General features: G+C 44.1%; 1 protein-coding gene across 2 annotated transcripts in view; it reads right to left on the bottom strand.

The window, feature by feature from the left end:
• The window catches only part of SAMD8 (sterile alpha motif domain containing 8), a 147,479-nt gene that overhangs the window by 33,369 nt on the left and 89,655 nt on the right, over positions 1-24,455 (bottom strand). For both annotated transcript variants that reach the window (XM_044297609.1, XM_044297608.1), the window contains one exon: positions 4,154-4,271. In XM_044297609.1, the coding sequence (XP_044153544.1) occupies positions 4,154-4,271 (118 nt within the window). The remainder of the gene's footprint in view (positions 1-4,153; positions 4,272-24,455) is intronic.

Consider the following 24,455-nt stretch of genomic DNA (forward strand, 5'->3'; position numbering starts at 1 on the left):
AATAATTAGGATTCCATTTGACAGAATAGCTATGGATTTGGTGGGGCCGTTAGTTAGGTCTGCCCGAGGCCACCAATATATTTTGGTACTGGTGGACTATGCCACCAGGTATCCTGAAGCCATTCCGTTGCGGAATACCTCCTCCAAGTGCATTGCTCGGGAGTTGGTTGATATATTTTTCAGAACTGGCCTACCAAAAGAAATACTGACTGACCAGGGTACACCTTTCATGTCCAAAGTTATGAAAGAGCTTTGCAACCTGCTGAAAATTAAGCAGCTAAGAACCTCTGTATATCATCCCCAAACAGATGGCCTCGTAGAGAGGTTCAATAAAACACATGCAGAAGGCCCAAGAGTCCGAGAGCAGGGTGTACAATAGAGCGGCCCGGGTGAGGCAGTTCAACCCTGGGGACAGGGTATTAGTGCTGGTTCCCACGGTAGAAAGCAAATTTATGGCCAAGTGGCAAGGTAAGTTTGAAGTAGTAGAAAGGGTTGGAGAAGTCAATAATAAAATACATCAGCCTGGAAAAAGAAAGCCCATCCAACTCTATCACAGCAATTTAATCAAACCTTGGAAGGATAGAGAGTCCCTGGTAGCAGCCAAAAAACTCCAAATGGATTGTCAAAGATATTGAAAAGATTGCAATAGGTGACACTCTGTCCAAACCCCAAAAACAAGAAACCAAGGAGTTTCTACAGCAGAACAGGGATATTTTTACGGACCTGCCAGGCACTACAGATGTCATTCAGCATGATATAGTCACTGACCCCAAGGTAACGATAAACATTAAACCATACAGAATCCCTGAGGCTCGGAGACAAGCGGTCTCTGAGGAGGTAAAGCGTATGTTAGCTCTGCAGGTTATTGAGGAATCCAAAAGCGGGTGGTCCAGCCCCATTGTATTCGGTGGTTCTGCAATGACTTCCGCCGTCTAAATGAAGTCTCTAAATGTGATTCCTATCCTATGCCCCGGGTGGATGAATTAATTGAAAGGTTGAGACCAGCTAGGTATATTACCACACTTGACCTCACCAAGGGGTACTGGCAGATTGCCCTATCAGAGGAGGCAAAGGAAAAGACTGCCTTCTCCTCCCCAGACGGGCTCTTTCAATATACCAGGATGAACTTTGGGTTACAAGGGGCACCCGCCACTTTCCAGAGAGCAATGGACAGGGTCTTGGGGCCCCATAAAAGGTACACAGCAGCATACTTAGACAATATTGTGGTTTTTAGCACAGACTGGGAATCCCATCTAGATAAGGTACAGGCTGTACTGGATTCCCTCAGGAAAGCTGGGTTTACCGCTAACCCAGAGAAGTGCGCTATTGGGTTGGAGGAGGCTCGCTATCTGGGGTATATTGTAGGTAAGGGCACAATAAGACCACAAGAAAACAAAGTGGAGGCAATTCAGAAGTGGCCACAGCCTCGGACAAAAAAAACAAGTGAAGGCGTTCTTGGGGATTGTTGGCCATTACCGCAGATTTGTCCCGAACTTTGCCTTCATTGCAGCACCATTAACAGACCTCACAAAAGGGAGAAAGTCAGTAATAGTACAGTGGTCTCAAGAGACAGAAAAGGCATTTCAGGACCTTAAAAAAGCACTATGCAGTCAGCCTGTGCTGATCGCAACAGACTTCTCAAAAGAGTTTATTGTCCAGACCGTTACCTCAGAGGTTGGGTTAGGGGCAGTAATGACACAAGCGGTAAATGGGGAAGAACACCCCATCATATATTTGAGTAGAAAACTCACCTCCTGTGAGAGAAACTACTCAATAGTGGAGAGGGAGTGTTTGGCAATAAAGTGGGCCCTCGTGGCTTTGCGGTACTATTTGGCAGGTAGGAAGTTCCGCTTGGTATCTGACCATGCCCCTTTAAAATGGATGTGCCGAAATAAAGGAAACAATGCAAGGGTAACACGGTGGTTCCTGGAGTTGCAGGACTTTAATTTTGCGGTAGAGCACAGGGCAGGGAAGCTTCATGTTAATGCTGATGCCTTGTCAAGGATTTACTGTCTATCAGGGTCAAGTGCCCAGTCCCCTGGCCTTGGGCAAGGAAGTAGGGATATGTAAGCATCCAAAGGGTGAGGTTATTGATGGTAAGGGTCCATTCACACGTCCTGTTTTTTTTCATCCTGAAAAACGGTCCGTTTTTTGCGGATCCGTTGTTCCTGAAAATGTTTCCGTATGTCATCCGTTTTTTGCGGATCCGCAAAAAACGGAAACATGTATACATTTCAATAATCAAATAAAGTTGTTTGGATTTCTTTGAAAAAAAAAAGGAAAAAAAAAAAAATTTGCTATGTGTTTCCAGGAACGGATTCCGCAAAAAACGGAAGACATACGGAATGACATCCGAATGTCTTCCGTTTTTTGCGGAACCATTGACTTTGCATTGTACCAGGATCCGATTTTTCAGGAACATAATAGGACATGTTTTATATTTAAACGGACATGCGGAACGGAACAACGGAAACGGACAGCACACATTGTGCTGTCCGATTTTTTCCAGGACCCATTGAAAATGAATGGGTCCTGATCTGTTCCGCAAAAAACGGAACAGATCAGGAAAGAAAAAACGGACGTATGAATGGACCCTAAGTATGTGTCACTGAGGCTGCTGCTCTCAGTGATGTAAATCCCGGAGGTAAATGGCAAACAGTGATGTTAGATTGCCGAGTTGGTGGTAGCTGGAATTTGGGTCCGGGATTTAGAAGTGACTGAAGAGTTTGGGTGGGAAGGTCACTCCCATACTCCATCTCCTGTGTTACCACCTCACCCAGCTGGAAGCGAATTTAAAAGACTCACTGTCAGTGTGTGGTTGGTGTTGGTCTGCAGAGGACTTAGGAGCATTCATCTCCACAGTGTTCCTGAGAAGGGAAAAGACAAAATTCTGCACAAAGGTGACTCCTGTATATTTGCCTGTTTAAAAATTTAACTGTTATATGACACACGAGGGCTGAAGACAAGTGCATTGTGTGACTGAACTTTGATGGGCTGAAGCCAAGCCATCCTGTTGGAACAAAGTTGAGTTGTTTTTTCCAATAAAACCCTTATGTTGCAATCCTGCCGACTGCCTACCATTTGTACAGCTAATCTCCACAATATACTGTATATATTATATAATCTCTAGCTGAAGGACCCGGCTTCGCTCGGGTATATTTAATCTGTTTCATTTAATGTTTGTGTGTGTCGTTAAAAAGATATCAACACTATGTGACATTTACAACCCCCTGCCCCCAAAACAGTGACCTCCACAGCCCACCAACCCTTAACACTAAACTCCTCACAGTGCCCCATCCCTTAAAATTGGACCTCCACAGCAGCCCACCCCCTTTACTTTGACCTTTACAGGGGCACGCCCCCTTAACAGCGACCTTTACTGGATCAGGGGCGTGTCCTTTTGATCAGCTCACTTTAAGACAGCAGCACTGTACTGTCTGAGTGAGCTGCAGGGAGAAAGTCACCCTCCCTCCCACCCCGGCAGCTGACAGAAGTTGAATTTTACCTTCATTTTTTCAATCCCTGTCGGCTCAGGTGTTGGAGGGGCGTGGCCTAACCAGGTCAGGGGTGTGGCTTAGCAGGACCTGGGGGCAGGGTTTTAAGTCTTGGGGGTGGACACATTGTGGCGGGGGGGGGGGGGGGCGGGGTGTCTGGGTTCCTTTCTGCAAGAATGACATCCCTCTGGGCACCTTACTGGCTCATTTGCATACCAAATAAACTGGATTTGCAGAGGATAAAAACAGCTATTGCTGGATCAAAGGCCCATCTGGAAATAAAATACTTTAATAGCAATTATCCTGGTGACAGATTTCCTTTAAAGCTCTCCTACAGCATTGAAGATAAATGAGTGGGTTGTTATGGAAACATGGAGTAAAACTGTATGTGGAGACAGATCTAAGACCTGGTCTAAAACCTTCTCGGACACCTGATGTACCTGTGTGCAAAATTTCGTGATTGTAAATGCGACGGTGCGAATTCCTTTAATGAACGATGAAATGAGGGCAGCACTCCGGTCTTGTAGTGAAAAAAAGGTGGATTTTATTACACCCAACAAAATCCACCTTTTTTTCACTACAAGACCGGAGTGTTGCCCTCATTTCATCGTTCATATTACACTGTTCCTGGTCCAGGGTTTGTATTTAAGACTTCTTACCTTTCCTGAACACTGCAAATGTTCACCAGGAACAGACAATGATGTAACAAACATGGTGACACACCGCAAAAGAAAGACAGTCCCCATCAAGCTACAAAGTCGGCGTAAAAGGATAGACCTGAAAGAGAAAAAACAGATTTAAATTAAGAACACTGGGTGTACGACAAACGTAAACATACCTATAGTGGTTAATAGTGGTACCACAGCAGAGAAAATGATCTTTAACCTTGACATTTATTACCTTCCTGACCCTGGCTATTCTAACAAATCTGACGTGTCACTTCATGTGGTAATAGATTTGAAATGTTTTACTTATCCAAGCAAATCCGAGATCGTTTTCTTGTGACACATCATACTTTATGTTAGTGGTGAATTTGAGTTGATATGTATTACCCATATTTATATATAGGTATATACCGTATTTTTCGCTTCATAAGACGCACCTAGATTTTTGAGGAGGAAAATAAGAAAAAAATAAAATTTGAACCAGTCATAGCACAGCGAGCCGCTGAAGACCAGGAATCTGTGAGTACAGTAAACTTCTGTACTAACGAACATTTCCATAATGGAAGTGCTCATTAGTATTCGCCCCATAGATGCACTGACATTTTTCCCCCATTTTCTTTTTTTTGGGGGGGGGGGGGGGCATAAATCTCTGTTACGCGGCCTGAGATATGAGAAAGCAGCCCTCTCCCTTCAACTGGCTGAGATGCCGGCCAGCATGGAGGCAGCAGGGTGGGGGATAGGAGGCAGTGAGGGATGTGATGACAGGCTGAACACATATACTGTTTCTCCCTGTGTAACTGTACTTTCCCGTTTTTGGTCAATTAGGATTATTATTTGAAAAATGCCAGAATAACGAGAGTAAATGTTTTAAGGCATTTTTATTACTTTCTGCAATGTCAAAAGTTTACATACACTAAGATTACTATGCCTTTGAATAATTCTGGACTGCCCATGATGTTGATGTCATGTGTTTGGAAGCTTCCGTTTGTTGGCAACATCTGAGTTAGAGACACACCTGTGGATGTATTTAAATGCACACCTGAAACACACTGCTTCTTTGTGTAGCATCATGGGAAAGTCTAAAGAAATCAGCCAAGATATCAGGAAGAGAATTGTGGACTTGCACAAGTCTGGGTCAACCTTTGGTGCAATTTCAAGATACCTGAAGGTGCCTTGTTCAAACAAGTATACGTAAGTACAAATAAGATGGGAATGTCCAGTCATCATACCGCTCAGGACGGAGACTGGTTCTGTGTCCCAGATATGAACGTGCTTTGGTCCAACATGTTCATATCAACCCAAGAACAAAAGCAAAAGACCTTGTGAAGATGATGGTGGAAGCTGGTAAGATTGGGTCAATATCCACAGTGAAACGAGTAATGTATCAACATGGGCTGAAAGGCCACTCTGCCAGGAAGAAGCCATTACTCCAAAAGAAACATAAAAAAGACAGATTAATGTTTGCAAATGCACACAGGAAGAAAGACCTAAATTTGTGGAGATGTCCTGTGGTCTGACGAAACAAAAATTGAACTTTTTGGCCATAATGACCATCGTTACGTTTGGAGGAAAAAGGGAGAAGCTTGGAAGCCTAAGAACACCATGCCAACTGTAAAATACGGGGGTGGCATCATCATGTTGTGGGGTTGTTTTGCTGCAGGAGGGATTGGTGCACTTCACAAAATAGATGGCATCATGAGGAAAGATGATTATGTGGAAATACTGAAGCAACATCTCAAGACATCAGCCAGGAAGTTAAAGCTTGGGCGGAAATGGGTCTTCCAAATGGACAATGACCTGAAGCATACTGCCAAACTGGTTACAAAGTTGCTTAACCCCTTTCCAACACATGACATACTATTACGTCATAGAAATCAGTGCGTTCCCGCATCTTGACGCAATAGCACGTCATGGTTAACTCTGGTCACCGCGCTGTGACCGGAATAAGATGGATGCGCTAATCAGTAGGCAGCCATCTTAGCTGAGGACAGGCAGGAATTTTTCCGCCCTCCTGCAGCCCCAGTTAGTGAAGACCGGCCCATCACAGCAATGGTATGGTGCTGCAGGGGGGGCTTGGCTAGAAGTGGCAGGGGCTTATTACATCAGCCCATGTCACCTCCCAGCTCTGCGATTGGCTGAAACAACGCTCCAGCCAATGGCAGCGCTATTCTACAATTAGCCAATCTGTGGTGCTGCTGGTGGTTGGGATGAAGGTGATTGGGGCTGATTACATCAGCCAATGTCACCTCCGAGGTCAGGGAGGGGATATAAGACACTGGTGTCCCCTTCCATGTAGGGTTGTGGTCCTGGTCAAGAATCTCCTGAACTCCATGGTTGTTGGTGCCAGACGGGCCGGTCTGAGTATTTCACAATCTGCTCAGTTACTGGGATTTTCACGCACAACCATTTCTAGGGTTTACAAAGAATGGTGTGAAAAGGGAAAAACATCCAGTATGCGGCAGTCCTGTGGGCGAAAATGCCTTGTTGATGCTAGAGGTCAGAGGAGAATGGGCCGACTGATTCAAGCTGATAGAAGAGCAACGTTGACTGAAATAACCACTCGTTACAACCGAGGTATACAGCAAAGCATTTGTGAAGCCACAACACGCACAACCTTGAGGCGGATGGGCTACAACAGCAGAAGACCCCACCGGGTACCACTCATCTCCACTACAAATAGGAAAAAGAGGCTACAATTTGCACGAGCTCACCAAAATTGGACTGCTGAAGACTGGAAAAACTTTGCCTGGTCTGATGAGTCTCGATTTCTGTTGAGACATTCAAATGGTAAAGTCCGAATTTGACGCAAACAGAATGAGAACATGTATCCATCATGCCTTGTTACCACTGTGCAGGCTGGTGGTGGTGGTGTAATAGTGTGGGGGATGTTTTTCTGGGCACACTTTAGGCCCCTTAGTGCCAATTGGCCATCGTTTAAATGCCACGGGCTACCTGAGCATTATTTCTGACCATGTCCATCCCTTCATGACCACCATGTACCCATCCTCTGATGGCTACTTCCAGCAGGATAATGCACCATGTCACAAAGCTTGAATCATTTCAAATTGGTTTCTTGAACATGACAATGAGTTCACTGTACTAAAATGGCCCCCACAGTCACCAGATCTCAACCAAATAGAGCATCTTTGGGATGTGGTGGAATGGGAGCTTCGTGCCCTGGATGTGCATCCCTCAAATCGCCATCAACTGCAAGATGCTATCCTATCAATATGGGCCAACATTTCTAAAGAATACTATCAGCACCTTGTTGAATCAATGCCACGCAGAATTAAGGCAGTTCTGAAGGCAACAGGGGGTCCAACACCGTATTAGTATGGTGTCCCTAATAATTCTTTAGGTGAGTGTATATACACACACTATTATATATACATACCTATCTTCTGAAGAAATTATAAACAATTGTTAAAGATGTGTGAATTTTATTCTATATTTTGTATCTCTAGGACTGTAATGAGTTAACTTTTTCTTCTTCAAGTGCCTCCCACCCCCCTCTTTGTATCAAGACTGGAGAAGAGGGGAGGGGGGGGGGGGGGGCAAAGAGCTGTGCTGTGGGAAGGGTCTGTTTTCTCATTTTTGTACAGGTGTCCCAAGGGAGGTGTATAGATTGTGGAGGAATGCATAAGCCAATCATATGACTTGATGATATACATATTATATATAGAGAAGCACCTCCTTGAAGTGTCACATACAACGTATGCAGTATTATTGTTAGAATAGATGCCATTACAAGATGGCGGACACTTAGATGTTTACATTAGTTCACATTCCAAAGTGATACACAGTGCGCAGATGTTAGGATGTTATCTCTGTATCTCTTCTTCCTTTTGAGCTAATGAAATAATGCCTGGGCCTCAGAAAGTACTGCCCTTTTCTGAAGATACATATACCGCTTACTTTCTGTAATAAATTAGAGATTGCTTTGACCAGCTTCTGTGTCAGTGTCCAGTCTCTCAACCACGCGTGGATATTAACCCCCTGGGAGTACATTGATTTGGAGCACCAGAGTGCATCTTAAATGCTCTAATTTAGGGCTACTTTAACAGATGGCACCCTAGATTGGACTCTAAGCAAAGGTAGCATCCAACAGCTGACCAGACCAGCCTGAGCTTGAGGAACGGCAGAGGGGAGAGGATCGCAGCCTCAAAAGAAAACTTTTATCTCATCTGCCTTTCTGCTATTTACTTCATCATACTCAGATAGCTCAGTCTGCTGTGAGGTGGTACCAATGTAAGTATAGTAGTTGGCTGTAATGCTGAAAGCTTGGAGTCTATAGAACCAATAGTCTGAATTTATTGATCACTCTGGTGTGTATATATTTTGTGTGCATCTGTGATTTATCTGAGGAGTGAGTTGAGCACAGACGGTAAAACCACAGACAAAGGGAGGGGACAGTAACCTCCTGGTTTAGAAGGGGGCGCTGTAGCGCCGAGGTGTGGGACAAAGTAAACTCCGGCTGACCTGGCTAGGAAGACGCGTGGACCGTATGACCCTTAGAAAGGGAAGACTGTAGAGATATTCTCCACCTGACCTAACCGCCAGGAAGATGCGTGCGGAGCCCGCCTGACCCCTGGAGAGGGGAAGACGTGCAGGGAGTCCCAGCTGACTAGTCAGACGTGATAATCAGATTTGAGCCAACCAGAGGGGAGGGTGAATCCTGTCTGTGGAGGAAAGGGTTAAAGGCACCTCTTTACTCCTCTGTTTTGTGTGTGTCAGTCTGAAATACTGCTGTTGAAATGGGTCAGTCCCAGTATTATGAAGAAGGAGAAAAGACAGCCCCTAGCTAGTAGCGAGGGAAGAGGGAGATTATAGGATGTGATATTAATGGAGAATTGAAAGTTAAAATGTGAAAAAGAATGTTACAGAGTAGTGTCAGGATGTTAATTGATGGCACTAGCAAGAAAGAAAGTGCATCAGTGTCTGCAATCAGAAAGGCGCTTGTGTTAAATGTTCCGAAATGAACTGGTTAAGTTTTGTTACCCTAATAATATGTGTGTGTTTAAATAGGGAAGACCCATAGCCTGGTCAATTAATGGATAAGTATTGTATCTAGTGTGAGCTACAGAGATTCACTTTCCCCTGCCTTCACACAGAAACATTCCTGAGATAAGAGAAACGGGCAAAGGAAAAGGGGGGAGGGAATCATGCAGAGTAAGTGATGTGTAATATATTATACAAGAAGAAGAATTGTTCAATAATTTTCTTTCTTCTTTCCCAAGCAGTGTAATGTGGGAATCCAACTTTTAACAAAATGACTGTATGATTATAACATGTATATTGTCTTCTTATAAGAGTTGATTAATCACAGAGTGAAGACCAGAAGACATTGGAAAACATAGCACAACAGCGACATAGAACATCAGCAATTCTGGGTGTGGTTTGGCTGTTTCCAGGAAAGCTGTGTTTGTCTGTGCTGCAAATTTTGGGATGAAACAAAGAAAACTGTGGCTGGGTTGGAAGACATAAATGATTCAGTGGAATGTGAATGGGTGTGGCTTTGAGTTGTAGTTGAGTCGAAAATGTGTGAAGACTGATGGATGTTTTTAGCAGAGCTGTGAATGCAATTCATATTTTATGTATATGGGCGTGGTTATGAGCTGTTTGTGAAAATGAGTACATGCAAATGTGAATGTGATATTTGTTTTTAAATAATATGCGCATTGAGAATATTATTTTATTTGGAAGATTTTAGTTTTTTTATTGGTGCCAACAATGTTGACTGAGCTGTACATTTTTTTAAATTGAAGTCAATGAAAAGTTTCTTATGGACCCTTTGTGTGTTCATGTCTGTATTGTCAGATCTGTTTGTTTCAATGTTTGAAGTTACATGTTAAGTGTTGTGCTTAACATCAGAGCTCTGTTCTTATGGATAGCTGGGACACTATTGATGGACAGAAGGAGGACCACAGCGTCCGACTGAAAGGGGTGGACTTAGATGACTCAGAGCGGAGGGAGGAGGATAGGGGTGGACGTTACAGACAACGACAGCCCTTGTGCCCATCCCCTAGTTATAAAAAGACACTCCCATGGAAGATGAGAAGTCCTGTTTTCCAGTCTATTAATTCCACGATAGGAAAAGTTGCATACTTCTGTAAGCCAAAATGCAGAGTAACATCAAGCAGCATTAAGTGGTTCAGTGGTGCCAACCATAGGTAGTGTTCCTTTGGCATTGCTTCAGCCCTGATGTCAAACGCCTCATTGAAGTGAGGAAAAAGTAAGTCTGCCACCATATAATGGTCCTGGGAGATGGGCCTGCAGAGTCTGTGGGACCTAGATCCCAGAAGAGAGTGTGTGGTACTCCTCGTCCACACCACACGAGAGGATTGTATTCTAATGTTGACCATGCCCAGATCACTGTCTGTCCCCACAGACACCCATGTTTTTTTGTCATAAGAAGAAAAAGACAGGTGTGGGGGGGGGGGGGGAGATAGATCGAGATTAGGAAACAGGAAATCCAGTATCGGCTCTACTTTTAAACATTGCCCCGTTTTTTATTGATACTGGAGCAGCCAAGACAGTTGTGCACAGCAAACATGGCCTACCCTGATTTACTCTCCAAGTCTTTGGGTAGAAGTGGATGGGAAAGTAGTACGCTCCCTTTTCAACAGAAACCATCCATATTAGATTTGCCCCTAACCAAGATGTGCTTGCCCGTTTGCTGGTCAGTGGTAATGCCCCTTGTTGCCTCCTGGGTGCAGATTTGCTTGCAAAAGTATATGCTAGTATCTCATATCAGGAGGACGGCACTGTGAAGCAAAACCACTCACCATTGGATGGTACATGACCTCCATGCCGTTAATGAAGCCACAGTTTCTAACACCCACATTGTGCCCAACACACACACACACCCCTTGTCGGCTCAGGTTCCCATTACCCCTACTCATTCCACTGTAATTGATTTGTCCTTTAGTCCCTACCGCCTCACAAATGAGGTGGTAGATGCTTTTTGTGCCTAGAACTGGCAATTTTGTGTACCCCCACACTGAGCCTATCAGATTATTACATTTAGATTGTATTGTTATGAAGTGAATGGCCATGACTCAGCTGTCCTCACCCAACTGCATGGACAGCAATAACGCTCCGTAGCATATTATTCAGTCAGACTTGATCCCGTGGCCAGGTGTCCCTTTCTGCATCAGAGCTGTAGTAGTTGTACTAGCTATGCTTGATGAAAGCTCTGAGATAGTTCTGAACCACAAAGTGATGGTGATATTACATCTATCCTCATGAACGTACAATCCAAATGATTGTTTTGTTGCCCGTTATTTGAGAATGCAGTGTTCCATTTTGTTGCCCGACAATGTTGCTCTCCAAAGGTGTAATACTTTGGACCCAGCCACCCTGTTGCCTCTGGACCAAGGGGGGAGGGAAGAGTTAGGGCGCCGCATTTTAAACTTTTCTTCCAGATTCAAAGGAAGAGGCTCCTGACTGTTTGCAGATTATGTCACAAGAGGTAGTGGGATTTGGTAAATCAGCCATTAGGTAATCTAGATCAGTGTTTCCCAACCAGTGTGCCTCCAGCTGTTGCAAAACTACAACTCCCAGCATGCCCGCACAGCCAAAGGCTGTCAAGACATGCTGGGAGTTGTAGTTTTGCAACAGCTGGAGGCACACTGGTTGGGAGACACTGATCTAGATCATGTGCTCTTTGTGGATGGATCGAGGTATGGCCAGGATGGCAGGTACTACACAGGTTGGGCAGTGGTGATTAAACGTGAACTACCACACATGTCTGCTCAAGAAGTGGAGCTAAAAGACTCTGAAGATGGCTTGCAGATTTGCAGATGGAAAAACAGACAACATTTACACTGATTCCAGGTGTGCTTTTGGGATAGCCCATGACTATGGGCCTATATGGAAAGCCAGAGACTCCTTGATCGCTTCAGGTAAACCCATTGAAAATGGGGAAGCAGTGAGGTGTCTGATGGAAGCCCTCTTGTCACTAACATAAGGGGTGATGATAGCAACGAAAGGCCACTGTAGCAGAGACAAAAGGGAAAGCCACGGCAGATCAGGCGGCAAAAATGGCTGCCAAATTACCTAAGCAGACCCCTGTCTTAAGTGGCCACAGTTCAGGTCCCTGAAATAACTCCTCCTGTCTCCCGAAAGTTCTTAAGACCTTACAGAACCAGATGGGGAAGGAGGAAAGGGACTGGTGGATGGAAAAGGGGGACTACTTTGCCTTCCCAGGTCCCTCTACTCCACGATGCCACAGGCAACCCATGGAGTGATGCACTAGACAAAAACTGCTATGTGTGATTTAGTACGTAGCATATGGTACGCCCCAGGGTTCAGCACTGTAACAGTCGGACATACTCAAGGATAAATGATTTGTACCCAGAACAACGTGGGCAAGGTGGTTAAGGTACCCAAGAAACACGTCTTGCTTTTTGTATCTGTTTCAACGTTTGCAGACTACCTTCAACTACCCAAGGTGGGTATGTATTGATATGTGATGACTTGTTTTCAGGATGGCCAAAACTGTACCCAAAGAAGTAAAGAAGAAATTTATGGCCGAAGTTGTGTGCAGGTATGGGGTACCTTAGATCATTGAAAGTGACACAGGTGTTCACTTCACAGGTGAAGTGATGCAGGAGATGATGAAGGTTTTGGGTGTAGGACAGGCCTTACATGCTTCGTACCATCCACAAAGCAGCAGTAGAGTAGGGAAAAGGAACTGAACAGGACACTAAAGTTAAAGATTCAAAAGCCTTAATAGAGTGCCTGCTGGTAGCCCTCTTTTAGTAAGGTATACGCCTAACCGTGAGACAGGCCTTTGTCCCTATAAGGTCCTTTTTTGGTCAGCCCCTAGGATAGGATTTTATTTCCCGCAGCAGCTTCAGATGCAACATGGCTGTCTGACAGATTATGTGATCAGTTTTGTAGAAGCATTTGACTAAAGTACATTTTCAAATTTTTGCTTCACTTCCAGGTTTTGATAAAGTACCAGGAACCCACCCACTTGTGTCTGGAGATTGGGTGGTAGTAAAAGACATGTTAGAAAAGTCCTAAAACCCTGGTTTGATGGTCCATTCCGAGTGTTGTTGACCACAAGCACAGTGAAGCTCAAAGAAAAGCATAATTGGATTGATTTCAAGGAAGTGTTGAGACTGGTTTTCCCTTGTGTGACTGTTGATCATGACTCAAAAGAATATGGAAAAATTGTATGAAAACTTCGGTCCAGTCAAATCAGAAGCACTGAGGACCTCCAGTCTCCCCCATGTGATGTCAACGCAATTAGGGAAAGATCATCTGACTTCCCCGTGCTCAAATCCAGTGTCATGGGAGGCTGTTCACTAGGAATGGCTCGTCATGGAAGCTGGTGAAAAGGAGGCGGAGCATTGGGACAAATGTTTAGGTTTAGGGAGATAATTAAAATTCAAGGGGGGACTGTTAAAGATGTGTGAATTTTATTCTATATTTTGTATCTCTAGGACTGTAATGAGTTAACTTTTTCTTCTTCAAGTGCCTCCCACCCCCCTATTTGTTTTAAGACTGGAGAAGAGAGGGGGGGGGGCAAAGAGCTGTGCTGTGGGAAGGGTCTATTTTCTCATCTTTGTACAGGTGTCCCAAGGGAGGTGTATAGATTGTGGAGGAATGCATAAGCCAATCATATGACTTGATGATATACACATATATTATTCACTGCCTATAGAGAAGCACCTCCTTGAAGTGTCACATATGACGTATGCAGTATTATTGTTAGAATAGACGCCATTACAAGATCGGGGACACTTAGATGTTTACATTAGTTCACATTCCGAAGTGATACACAGTGCGCAGATGTTAGGATGTTATCTCTGTATCTCTTCTTCCTTTTGAGCTAATGAAATAATGCCTGGGCCTCAGAAAGTACTGCCCTTTTCTGAAGATACATATACTGCTTACTTTCTGTAATAAATTAGAGATTGCTTTGACCAGCTTCTGTGTCAGTTTCCAGTTTCTCAACCACACGTGGATATTAACTCCCTGGGGGTACATTGATTTGGAGCACCAGAGTGCATCTTAAATGCTCTAATTTAGGGCTACTTTAACACAATAATCCGGGTGCCAGCATTCGACCCTTGATTCCGGGTGTATAAATAGCTGTAGAAATACACGGTACACCTCTGTATATAGTGAAAAAAATGCGTCTTTATTCACACATGTCACAGCAGCGATGTTTTGGTCCCCTCACGGAACCTCTCTCAAGCCTGCTGTGACATGTGTAAATAAAGACAATTTTAAAAAAATATCTACAGAGGCGTGCCATGGATTTCTACAGATTTTTTTTTATACTATACTTTCACTTATCCTTTTCTCTTTTCTTTCCTTATCATAAATTTTCTTTTAAATTCATTACAAGCCCCCTCACTTATTAAATCATACACCCCCCTGACACTTTTCACACACCAATAAAAATGTCCTGTCCAGAGAATGTACTCCTTGCCTCTGAAACAGAGTCTGCAATTGAGTGAGAAGAGGATGCCATCTATAATTTAGAGTAGGGCTGCAGTAAACGATTATTTTAGAAATAGAGTATTCTATCGATTATTTTTTACGATTAATCGAGTATTCTAATAAGAAAAAATGAATTAATAGACTGTTTTCCTTTATAAAAACTCACCAGACCCCCTGCAATCAGCCCCCAACGCCCTTCGTTCTCCCCCAGTGCCATCAGCTCTCTCCCCTTGTGCCATCAGCTCAGCAGGGATAGTGCACACAGTGATGTCACACAGTGCAGGGATAGTGCGCTCGTTGATGTCACACAGTGCAGGGATAGTGCGCACGGTGATGTCACAGTGCAGGGATAGTGCGCACAGTGATGTCACAGTGCAGGGATAGTGCGCACAGTGATGTCACAGTGCAGGGATAGTGCGCACAGTGATGTCACAGTGCAGGGATAGTGCGCACAGTGATGTCACAGTGCAGGGATAGTGCGCACAGTGATGTCACAGTGCAGGGATAGTGCGCACAGTGATGTCACAGTGCAGGGATAGTGCGCACAGTGATGTCACAGTGCAGGGATAGTGCGCACAGTGATGTCACAGTGCAGGGATAGTGCGCACAGTGATGTCACAGTGCAGGGATAGTGCGCACAGTGATGTCACAGTGCAGGGATAGTGCGCACAGTGATGTCACAGTGCAGGGATAGTGCGCACAGTGATGTCACAGTGCAGGGATAGTGCGCACAGTGATGTCACAGTGCAGGGATAGTGCGCACAGTGATGTCACAGTGCAGGGATAGTGCGCACAGTGATGTCATGGTGAAGGGATATACCCACATCAGAGACTAAAAGGAAACAAAACCCACACCACCCTGAACCAGCCACTAACGACAGGGGGTGCTCTAACACCCTATGCTGCCAATCATCAGCCCCTCTAAACAAGGCCAGTGAGCACTACTACCCCTATCATCCTCTGGCCATTCCGGCACAGCTCTAACTAGAAGTCCATGCTCCACCACTGGGTGGTAAACGTGTTATCATAGGGGTTCTCCGTGCTGGGACACACATGGCGAGCACTAATCACACAGTGCCCCTCCATACCTGCAGCCACTTACCAGCCTTCCGCCGATAACCAGCAGTTCTGATCTGTACCGCCACTCGTGCCCCACCTCCTCCGCTGCCAGCCACTCAGCACACAGCGTCAGGTCATAGTGCGTGCTTACGTGCACTATGAACCGACGATGTGTCAGGATCCAGTACAGCACGTTGCAGGCCGGCGGGTGACCACGGAGCGGTGAGTAATAGCAAGCGCTTCACTCCCGCTCCATGGTCACATGACACAAACGAATCCTCGATAAAAACAATTTGCATCGAGGATTATTTTGTGTCAAATTACTCGATTAAATCGAGTAATCGTTTCAGCCCTAATTTAGAGTAGCGGTAGCTTTATTAGTCTTCCGATGTAACAAACGTAAATTTTGGAGATCCATTTCCTCCCTACTGCTAAATTTGCGATATTAGCCAAGATTGGTGGAAGAGGGACAATTTGCATTCCTTTCCCTATCTCCGCTCGCAGGGGTTGTTTCAATTGTAAATAAAAAATAACCCAGATCTTTATTATCTTTAACGTATTCATTTTTAAGTTCTTGATAGGTAATTATGTCTCCCTCTCTCCATACCTGACCCAGTTTGAAAATTCCATATTTCCACCAGACTTTTTGTTTAACCGGCTCAGGACCGCCGTACGCAGGATTGCGTCTTTGCGGTGGTCCTGTTGTTCTGGGTGTACGCGCCGGTGCATCCTCTCGCGAGACGCGAGATTTCGGGGAAAGCCGGCCCACGCATCGCGGGCCGGAAAAATTCAAAAGACAATTTCGTCAGCAACCTGCCAGCCAATGATCGTGGCTGGCAGGTTGCTGATTTTCAAAAAAAACTAATCAGCAGCCGGATAACACATCATATTAGTAAATATGATGTGGTTATATGGCTGCTGTGCTCCTCTGCTCCTTCTTTTGGTTGGTTGGTTCCAGCAGAGGAGCACCCACCAACACCACACTTAGCCCCCAGATCACCTCCGAGCACCCCAATTTACCCTTTGATCACCCCTTCTTGCCCCTGTCAATCACTAGTGAAAAGGAAAAAAGTGATCAGTGCAAACTGTCACTTTATTTTTTTCACTGGTATTGACAGTTAGGTTTTAGGATAGTTTAGGTCCCTTGGTTAGGTAGTTTAGCGATCAGTTAGCGCCCAGCCCACCGCAGTCCCTTATTCGCTGATTAGCGTATCACTGCCCAGTCTGGAGTTCGGGTTGAGACAGCTCAGATCGGTTCGGCCCTGGGATTTTTTGAGCTGTTCTTGACTGCGGAGCTCTTGGACTTAGTCGTGGCCGAAACAAATCGGTATGCCACACAATTTATATCCGCCAACCCGGGAAGCTCTTATGCCCAGTCTTTCCGGTGGAAACCAGTCCAAGTTTCCGAAATTAAAACTTTTCTGGGCCTTCTCCTCAACATGGGTCTAACTAAAAAGCATGAATTGCGGTTATATTGGTCCACGAACCCAATTCATCACATGCCCATGTTCTCTGCTGCTATGTCCAGGACACGATTTGAGACCATCCTGCGTTTCCTGCACTTTAGTGATAACAGCACCTCCCGTCCCAGAGGCCACCCTGCTTTTGACCGGCTCCACAAAATTCGGCCCCTCATAGACCATTTCAACCTGAAATTTGCAGATTTGTATACCCCTGAGCAAAACATCTGCGTAGACGAGTCCCTGATACATTTTACCGGGCGCCTTGGCTTCAAACAATACATCCCAAGCAAGCGCGCCCGGTATGGGGTCAAATTGTATAAGCTCTGTGAAAGGGCCAGAGCTGTGAAAGGGCCTGGAGCCGGTCGGTTGCCCTGACTACCTGGGGAGCAGTGGGAAGACAGTCTGGGACTTGGTGTCATCCTTATTCGGCAAGGGGTACCATCTTTATGTGGACAATTTTTACACAAGTGTGGCCCTCTTTAGGCATTTGTTTCTAGAACGGATTGGCGCCTGTGGCACCGCGCGAACTAGCCGCACTGTGTAACGAAGAACTGCTCGCGGTGAAATGGAGAGACAAGCGTGTCATTGAAAAGCCCCTCTCAGTCCACGACTATAACCTTCACATGGGAGGGGTGGACTTCAATGACCAGATGTTGGCTCCGTATTTAGTGTCCCGCAGAACCAGACGCTGGTATAAGAAGGTGTCTGTATATCTAATTCAATTGGCTCTGTATAATAGTTTTGTTCTCTACAGTAAGGCTGGGAGAACTGGATCCTTCCTCAAATTTCAGGAAGAGATCATCGCGACCCTCCTGTACCCAGGAGGTTCCGTGGCCCCATCCACCAGTGTAGTTAGCCGTCTACACGAGCGACATTTCCCCAGTGTCGTTCCTGGTACCTCAAACCGACCGCCACCCCGAAAAAAATGTCGTGTCTGTAGCAGGAGTGGAATAAGGCGTGACACAGGCTATTTCTGTCCTGACTGTCCTGCCCTATGCTTTGGAGAGTGTTTCCGGAAGTACCACACACAGGTACACCTAGCATAGGGATCATCTCACCAGGACAGGCACACAGGGCTATTAGGGCCCATTCACATACAGCTGCTGCAAACCTCTCCTTTCACCTGGGACAAAGTGCATAACGCACTTCGCCACATCTTTGGGCGCTTTGCACATTGACCCATGGGGAAGGGGAGGTTTGTTCTATAAAGGTAAAAAACAAACAAAAAAAAACACCAGTAAGCAAAAAGGTTAATGTTTAGTTCAAAAAGTTTAAGTTTATATGTTCTGTTCCAAAGTTAATAAAATTATTGCGTTGCGGCCTGGTTTTTTCATTTTTACCTTCCAGGTGGACCAACCGATCGACTAGCTGCAGCACTGCTGTGCATTCTGACAGAAGCATTGCGCTGCTGTCAGATTACACGCAAGTCGGTGTATACGGCGCTGCAAGACGAGATTTCTACTCTGCAGTAACAGATACGTTTGCCGAGGCATACGAGCTGAGGAGGAGGCGGCGTTCCTATGCTTTGGCAAACACTATGTAAAAAATAAAAAATCCCGGCAATGATTTATTCATCCACATCGATTATTGTGAATGGAGAAATCTGGTTTGCCAGGGCATACGAGCTAAGTGGGTATGGATGTTGGGCGGAGCTCCTATGTCCTGGCAGACGCCTTTCCCCTCCTTTTTTTTTTTGGGCAGAGATTTTTTCATCCACATTGATCGATGCGAATGAAGAAATCTGTGCCGTTCATTTTTTTCTTTCGGCCCAGAGGCTGAACGGAAAAAAAAATCTCATTACCTGTATGCTCAATATAAGGAGAATAGCAGAAACTCCTAATGCTGGCCATACATGTAATGATTGCAGAGACCCTCAAATGCCAGGGCAGTACAAACACCCCACGGTATTCGCTGAGGGGCATATTGAGTCCATGAAAGATTTAAATTTTTGTCCTAAGTTAGCGGAAAGTGAGAAATCAATTTCCGCTAACTTATGCCCAAAAAATAAATTTCTATGAACTCGCCATGCCCCTCATTGAATACCTTGGGGTGTCTTCTTTCCAAAGTGGGGGTCACATGTGGAGTATTTATACTGCCCTGGCTTTTTAGGGGCCCTAAAGCGTGAGAAGAAGTCTGGGATCCAAATGTCTAAAAATGCCCTCCTAAAAGGAATTTGGGCCCCTTTGCGCATCTAGGCTGCAAAAAAGAGTCACACATGTGGTATCGCCGTACTCAGGAGAAGGTGGGGAATGTGTTTTGGGGTGTCATTTTACATATACCCATGCTGGGTGAGATAAATATCTTGGTCAAATGCCAACTTTGTATAAAAAAATGGGAAAAGTTGTCTTTTGCCAAGATATTTCTCTCACCCAGCATGGGTATATGTAAAATGACACCCCAAAACACATTCCCCAACTTCTCCCGAGTACAGCGATACCAGATGTGTGACACTTTTTTGCAGCCAAGGTGGGCAAAGGGGCACATATTCCAAAGTGCACCTTTCGGATTTCACCGGTCATTTTTTACAGATTTCGATTGCAAACTACTTCTCACACATATGGGCCCCTAAATTGCCAGGGCAGTATAACTACGCCACAAGTGACCCCATTTTGGAAAGAACACACCCCAAGGTATTCCGTGAGGGGCATGGCGAGTTTCTATATTTTTTTTGTCGCAAGTTAGTGGAATATGAGACATTGTAAGGAAAAAAATAATAAAATCATTTTCCGCCAACTTGTGACAAAAAATAAAAAATTCTAGGAACTCGCCATGCCCCTCATGGAATACCTTGGGGTGTCTTCTTTCCAAAATGGGGTCACTTGTGGGGTAGTTATACTGCCCTGGCAATTTAGTAATCAACAACATTTTTGTACCATAGTGTGTAAATGCTATAACTTTTACCCAAACCATTTTTTTTTTGCCCAAACATTTTTTTTTTTTAATCAAAGACATGTAGAACAATAAATTTGGCGAAAAATGTATATATGGATGTCGTTTTTTTTGCAAAATTTTACAGCTGAAAGTGAAAAATGTCATTTTTTTGCAAAAAAAATCGTTACATTTCGATTAATAACAAAAAAAGTAAAAATGTCAGCAGCAATAAAATACCACCAATTAGCTCTATTAGTGAGAAGAAAAGGAGGTAAAATTTATTTGGGTGGTAAGTTGCATGACCGAGCGATAAACGGTGAAAGTAGTGTAGTCCAGAAGTGTAAAAAGTGGCCTGGTCATTAAGGGGGTTTTAGCTAGCGGGGTTGAAGTGGTTAATTAATTCTAGTTCCATTAGATGGGTGTTATCCAATACCAAGGTGTCTGAGTGTATTCCCTTATGTGACCAAAGTTCTTTTACGCTATTCTAAATGAGTGACTCCATATTACCATGTTTCTGATCTGTTCAGAAATGAAATACAACTCTAGATCTGGAACTGATAAACCACCCTCTTTCTCATGAAGACCCTTTCCACACCTTAAAATGTTCGTACTGGGGAGCACTTTCCAAAATGGGGTCACTTCTTGGGGTTTATAATTTCTGGGGACCTCAGGATTATTTTTTAAATGTGACATGGCACCTAAAATCCATGTCTGCCAATTCAGGCCTGCCAGCAAAATCCATATTTTACGGTTTGACTGCTGTGCGCCAATACAGCATGCTAGAAGCACATATGGGGAACACATACTGGGTGCATTTTCTCCTTTAACCCCTTGTGAAAGTGAAAAATTGGGATCTGCAAGTAATTTTTCATTTTTACAAATGTGTGCTTTGAAATCTTTTAACAAGTGTCCCTGGTAAGACACCTGTTTGCTGAAAAGTACCCTTTCCACCACTTAAAGTGTTCGTACGCGGGTGCTCTTTCCAAAATGGGGGTCACTTCTTAGAGTTTCTTAAATGCGACATGGCACCTAAAATCCATGTCTGCCAATTCAGGCCAGCAAAATCCCTGCTGGACACCCATACATCATTTTTTTAAGCACATATTGGGTCGTATTCGAGAGGAAATGGGGAACAAAATGTGGGGTGAATTTTCTCCTGTCAGGGCCCTTTCACACCTGCGTTATAGTCTTCCGGCATAGAGTTCCGTCGTCGGGGCTCTATGCCGGAAGAATACTGATCAGGATTATCCTAATGCATTCTGAATGGACAGTCCGTCCTTCAGGATGCATCAGGATGTCTTCCATTCCGGAACGGAACGTTTTTTGGCCGCAGCAAATAGCGCAGCATGCTGCGCTTTTTGCTCCGGCCAAAAATCCGGAACACTTGCCGCAAGGCCGGATCCGGAATGAATGCCCATTGAAAGGCATTGATCCGGATCCGGCCTTAAGCTAAACGTCGTTTCGGCGCATTGCCGGATGCGACGTTTAGCTTTTTCTCAATGGTTACCATGGCTGCCGGGACGCTAAAGTCCTGGCAGCCATGGTAAACTGTAGTGGGGAGCGGGGAGCAGCATACTTACCATCCGTGCGGCTCCCGGGGCGCTCCAGAGTGACGTCAGGGCGCCCCAGGCGCATGGATGACGTGATCGCATGGATCACATGATCCATGCGCATGGGGCGCTCTGACGTCATTCTGGAGCGCCCCGGGAGCCGCACGGACTGTAAGTATGCCGCTCCCCCGCTCCCCACTACTACTATGGCAACCAGGACTTTAATAGCGTCCTGGGTGCCATAGTAACACTGAAAGCATTTTGAAGACGGATCCGTCTTCAAATGCTTTCAGTACACTTGCGTTTTTCCGGATCCGGCGTGTAATTCCGGCAAGTGGAGTACACGCCGGATCCGGACAACGCAAGTGTGAAAGAGGCCTTACCCTTTGGGAAAGGGAAAAATGTGGGCGTAAAGCAACTTTCTAGGAAAAATATTTTTCATCTTCACTGCCAAGTGTTTCCTAATTCTAGGAAGTGTTTCCTAATTTTAAGTGCTCACTATACACCTTGAAAGATTTATTTAGGGGTGTAGTTTCCAAAATGGCGTCACTTTTGGGGGGTTTCTACTGTAGGGCCACCTGAGGGTGTCTTCATATGCGACATGGCTCCCAATTACCATTCCAGCTAAATCTGCTCTCCTAAAGTCATATGGTGCTCCTTCCACTCTGAAGCCTGCTGTGCGCCCATACATCAGTTTTTGAGCACACATGGGGTGTTCCTGTAAACTCCAGAATTAGGGTAATAGATTTTGAGTTTTATTTGGCTGTTAATGTTGATGTGTTGCAGGAAAAATGGATGGAAATGTAAAATCTGGTAAAAAAAAAAGAAAAAAAAAAAAAGTGCAATTTTGAAATTTCATTCCCATTTTCCTTTAATTCTCGTGGAACACCTAAAGGGTTAACAAAGTTTTTGAAATCAGTTTTGAATAGCTTGAGGGGTGTAGTTTCTAAAATGGGGTGATTTATGGGTGGTTTCTAATATGTAAGCCCCATAAAGTGACTTCATAACTGAACTGGTCCTTAAAAAATTGGGTTTTGGATATTTTCTTAAACATTTTAAGATTGGCTTCTAAACTTCTAAGCCTTCTAAATTTTCTAAATGATCCAAACATGAAGTAGACATATGGGGAATGTAAAGTAATAACTATTTTGGAGGTTTTACGATGCAATTTTTGCAAATTTTTCAGAAATTTTTGTTATTTTTTTAATAAATAAAAATTAAATATTTTGACTCAAGTTTACTACTGTGATGAAGTACAATATGTGACTAGGAAAATCTCATCAGAATGTCCTGGATTAGTAAAAGCGTTTTAAAGTTATTTTTAAAGTTATCGCCACATAAAGCGACATGTCGCGTTTGCCAAAAAATGGCCTGGTCCTTAAGGTGAAAAATGGCAGGGTCCTGAAGGGGCTAAGGCTATAAAGTTGCTGTGACAAGACCTGAAGAGTTCTGTTCATAAAAAGCATTCCAAAAATATAAATGAGTTGAATCACATTTGCAGGGAGGAATAGTCCAACATTACTCCTCAACACTGTGCATAGATTTTTGCAGCGGAGGTAAACATTTGGAGGTAGATAATTTACAGCTTATTAAATTCAAGGGCTTGCTTATTCTTTCCTTCCAGCAATGGGAATATTAACTCACTGTGCTAAATAAAAAAAAGTCTAATGGCTAAAACAGTTGTAGTGTTAAGTTAGATTTTGTCTATGACTGTAACTTGGGCAACAATCAGATCAGCAGCATACTTAATATGGAGGCAGACCACACCACTGATATGGGAGCAGTGGTGAGGGTTGGCCAAGTGCTGGTCCTCCTGAATCCACAACAGTTTGCTGCAGTCACCACTAGGGAAATTCAGTTCACGGAGACTTTTGCAGCATCAATTAAGTACAATGGTGTAACAAACACCTCCAATCTCATCTCATTGATTAGACTCGCCTCACTCCAATTAGCTCTTGGAGATGTCATTAGTCTAGGGGTTCACATACTTTTTCCACCTGCACTGTAAATGTTTACATGGTGTGTCAAATAATAACATGGTAACATTTAATTCTTTGTGTGTTATTAGGTTAAGCAGACTGTGATTGTCTATTGTTGTGACTTAGATAAAGATCACATCACATTTTATGACCGATTTGTACAGAAATCCATATCATTCCAAAAGGTTCACATACTTTTTCTTGCAACTGTATATAAAAGACCAATGCAGCCCATATATATATATATATATATATATATATATACACACACACACACATACATACACACACACATTTTATTAGTAATTAATGCAGAAATCCAATCATTTCGACAGGTTCATTTTGTTTCTGTACACGATCTCTTAAGGAAAATCCTTTTTAGAACACAACCTATTGTTGAAGTCAACTATATTAAACAAATCAATTTTTCAGTTTTAACACTAGTCAATGAGCCTTTTACAATGGGCTGACACTTTCTATTTGTTTTTAAACTCATCTTATTAAAAACAGAAACTGGAAAATACAGGTTAAACATATAGACATATACAAAAACACAAACATAAAATAACATTTTCTATTAAGAAGACATTACTTCAGTTTGTGCTGTGTATATTGGGGGTAAGGTCAGCAGTCATCTCATTATCATTAGAGGGAAGCATTACAGCACAAGTTAAACCTCTCTTACAAAGTTGGAGGCAGGTAACCAAGGATACACCACTGACTGGGTTATAGACACAACTCAGCTATTCCCATCCTATCATTGACCTTTATACAAGTCCCACGCGTGAGCCATTTTCTGAATATTCTGAACAGTTTTTAACAATGCAAATTTTATAGCAAAAGAATTGTTGTCATGGACCTGACAAACAAGTTGTCAGGAAGACAGGGACATCATCTTTCCCCGGGGTCGGAGGGT

This window comes from Bufo gargarizans, chromosome 6, assembly GCF_014858855.1.
Source record: "Bufo gargarizans isolate SCDJY-AF-19 chromosome 6, ASM1485885v1, whole genome shotgun sequence".
NCBI lineage: Eukaryota > Metazoa > Chordata > Amphibia > Anura > Bufonidae > Bufo > Bufo gargarizans.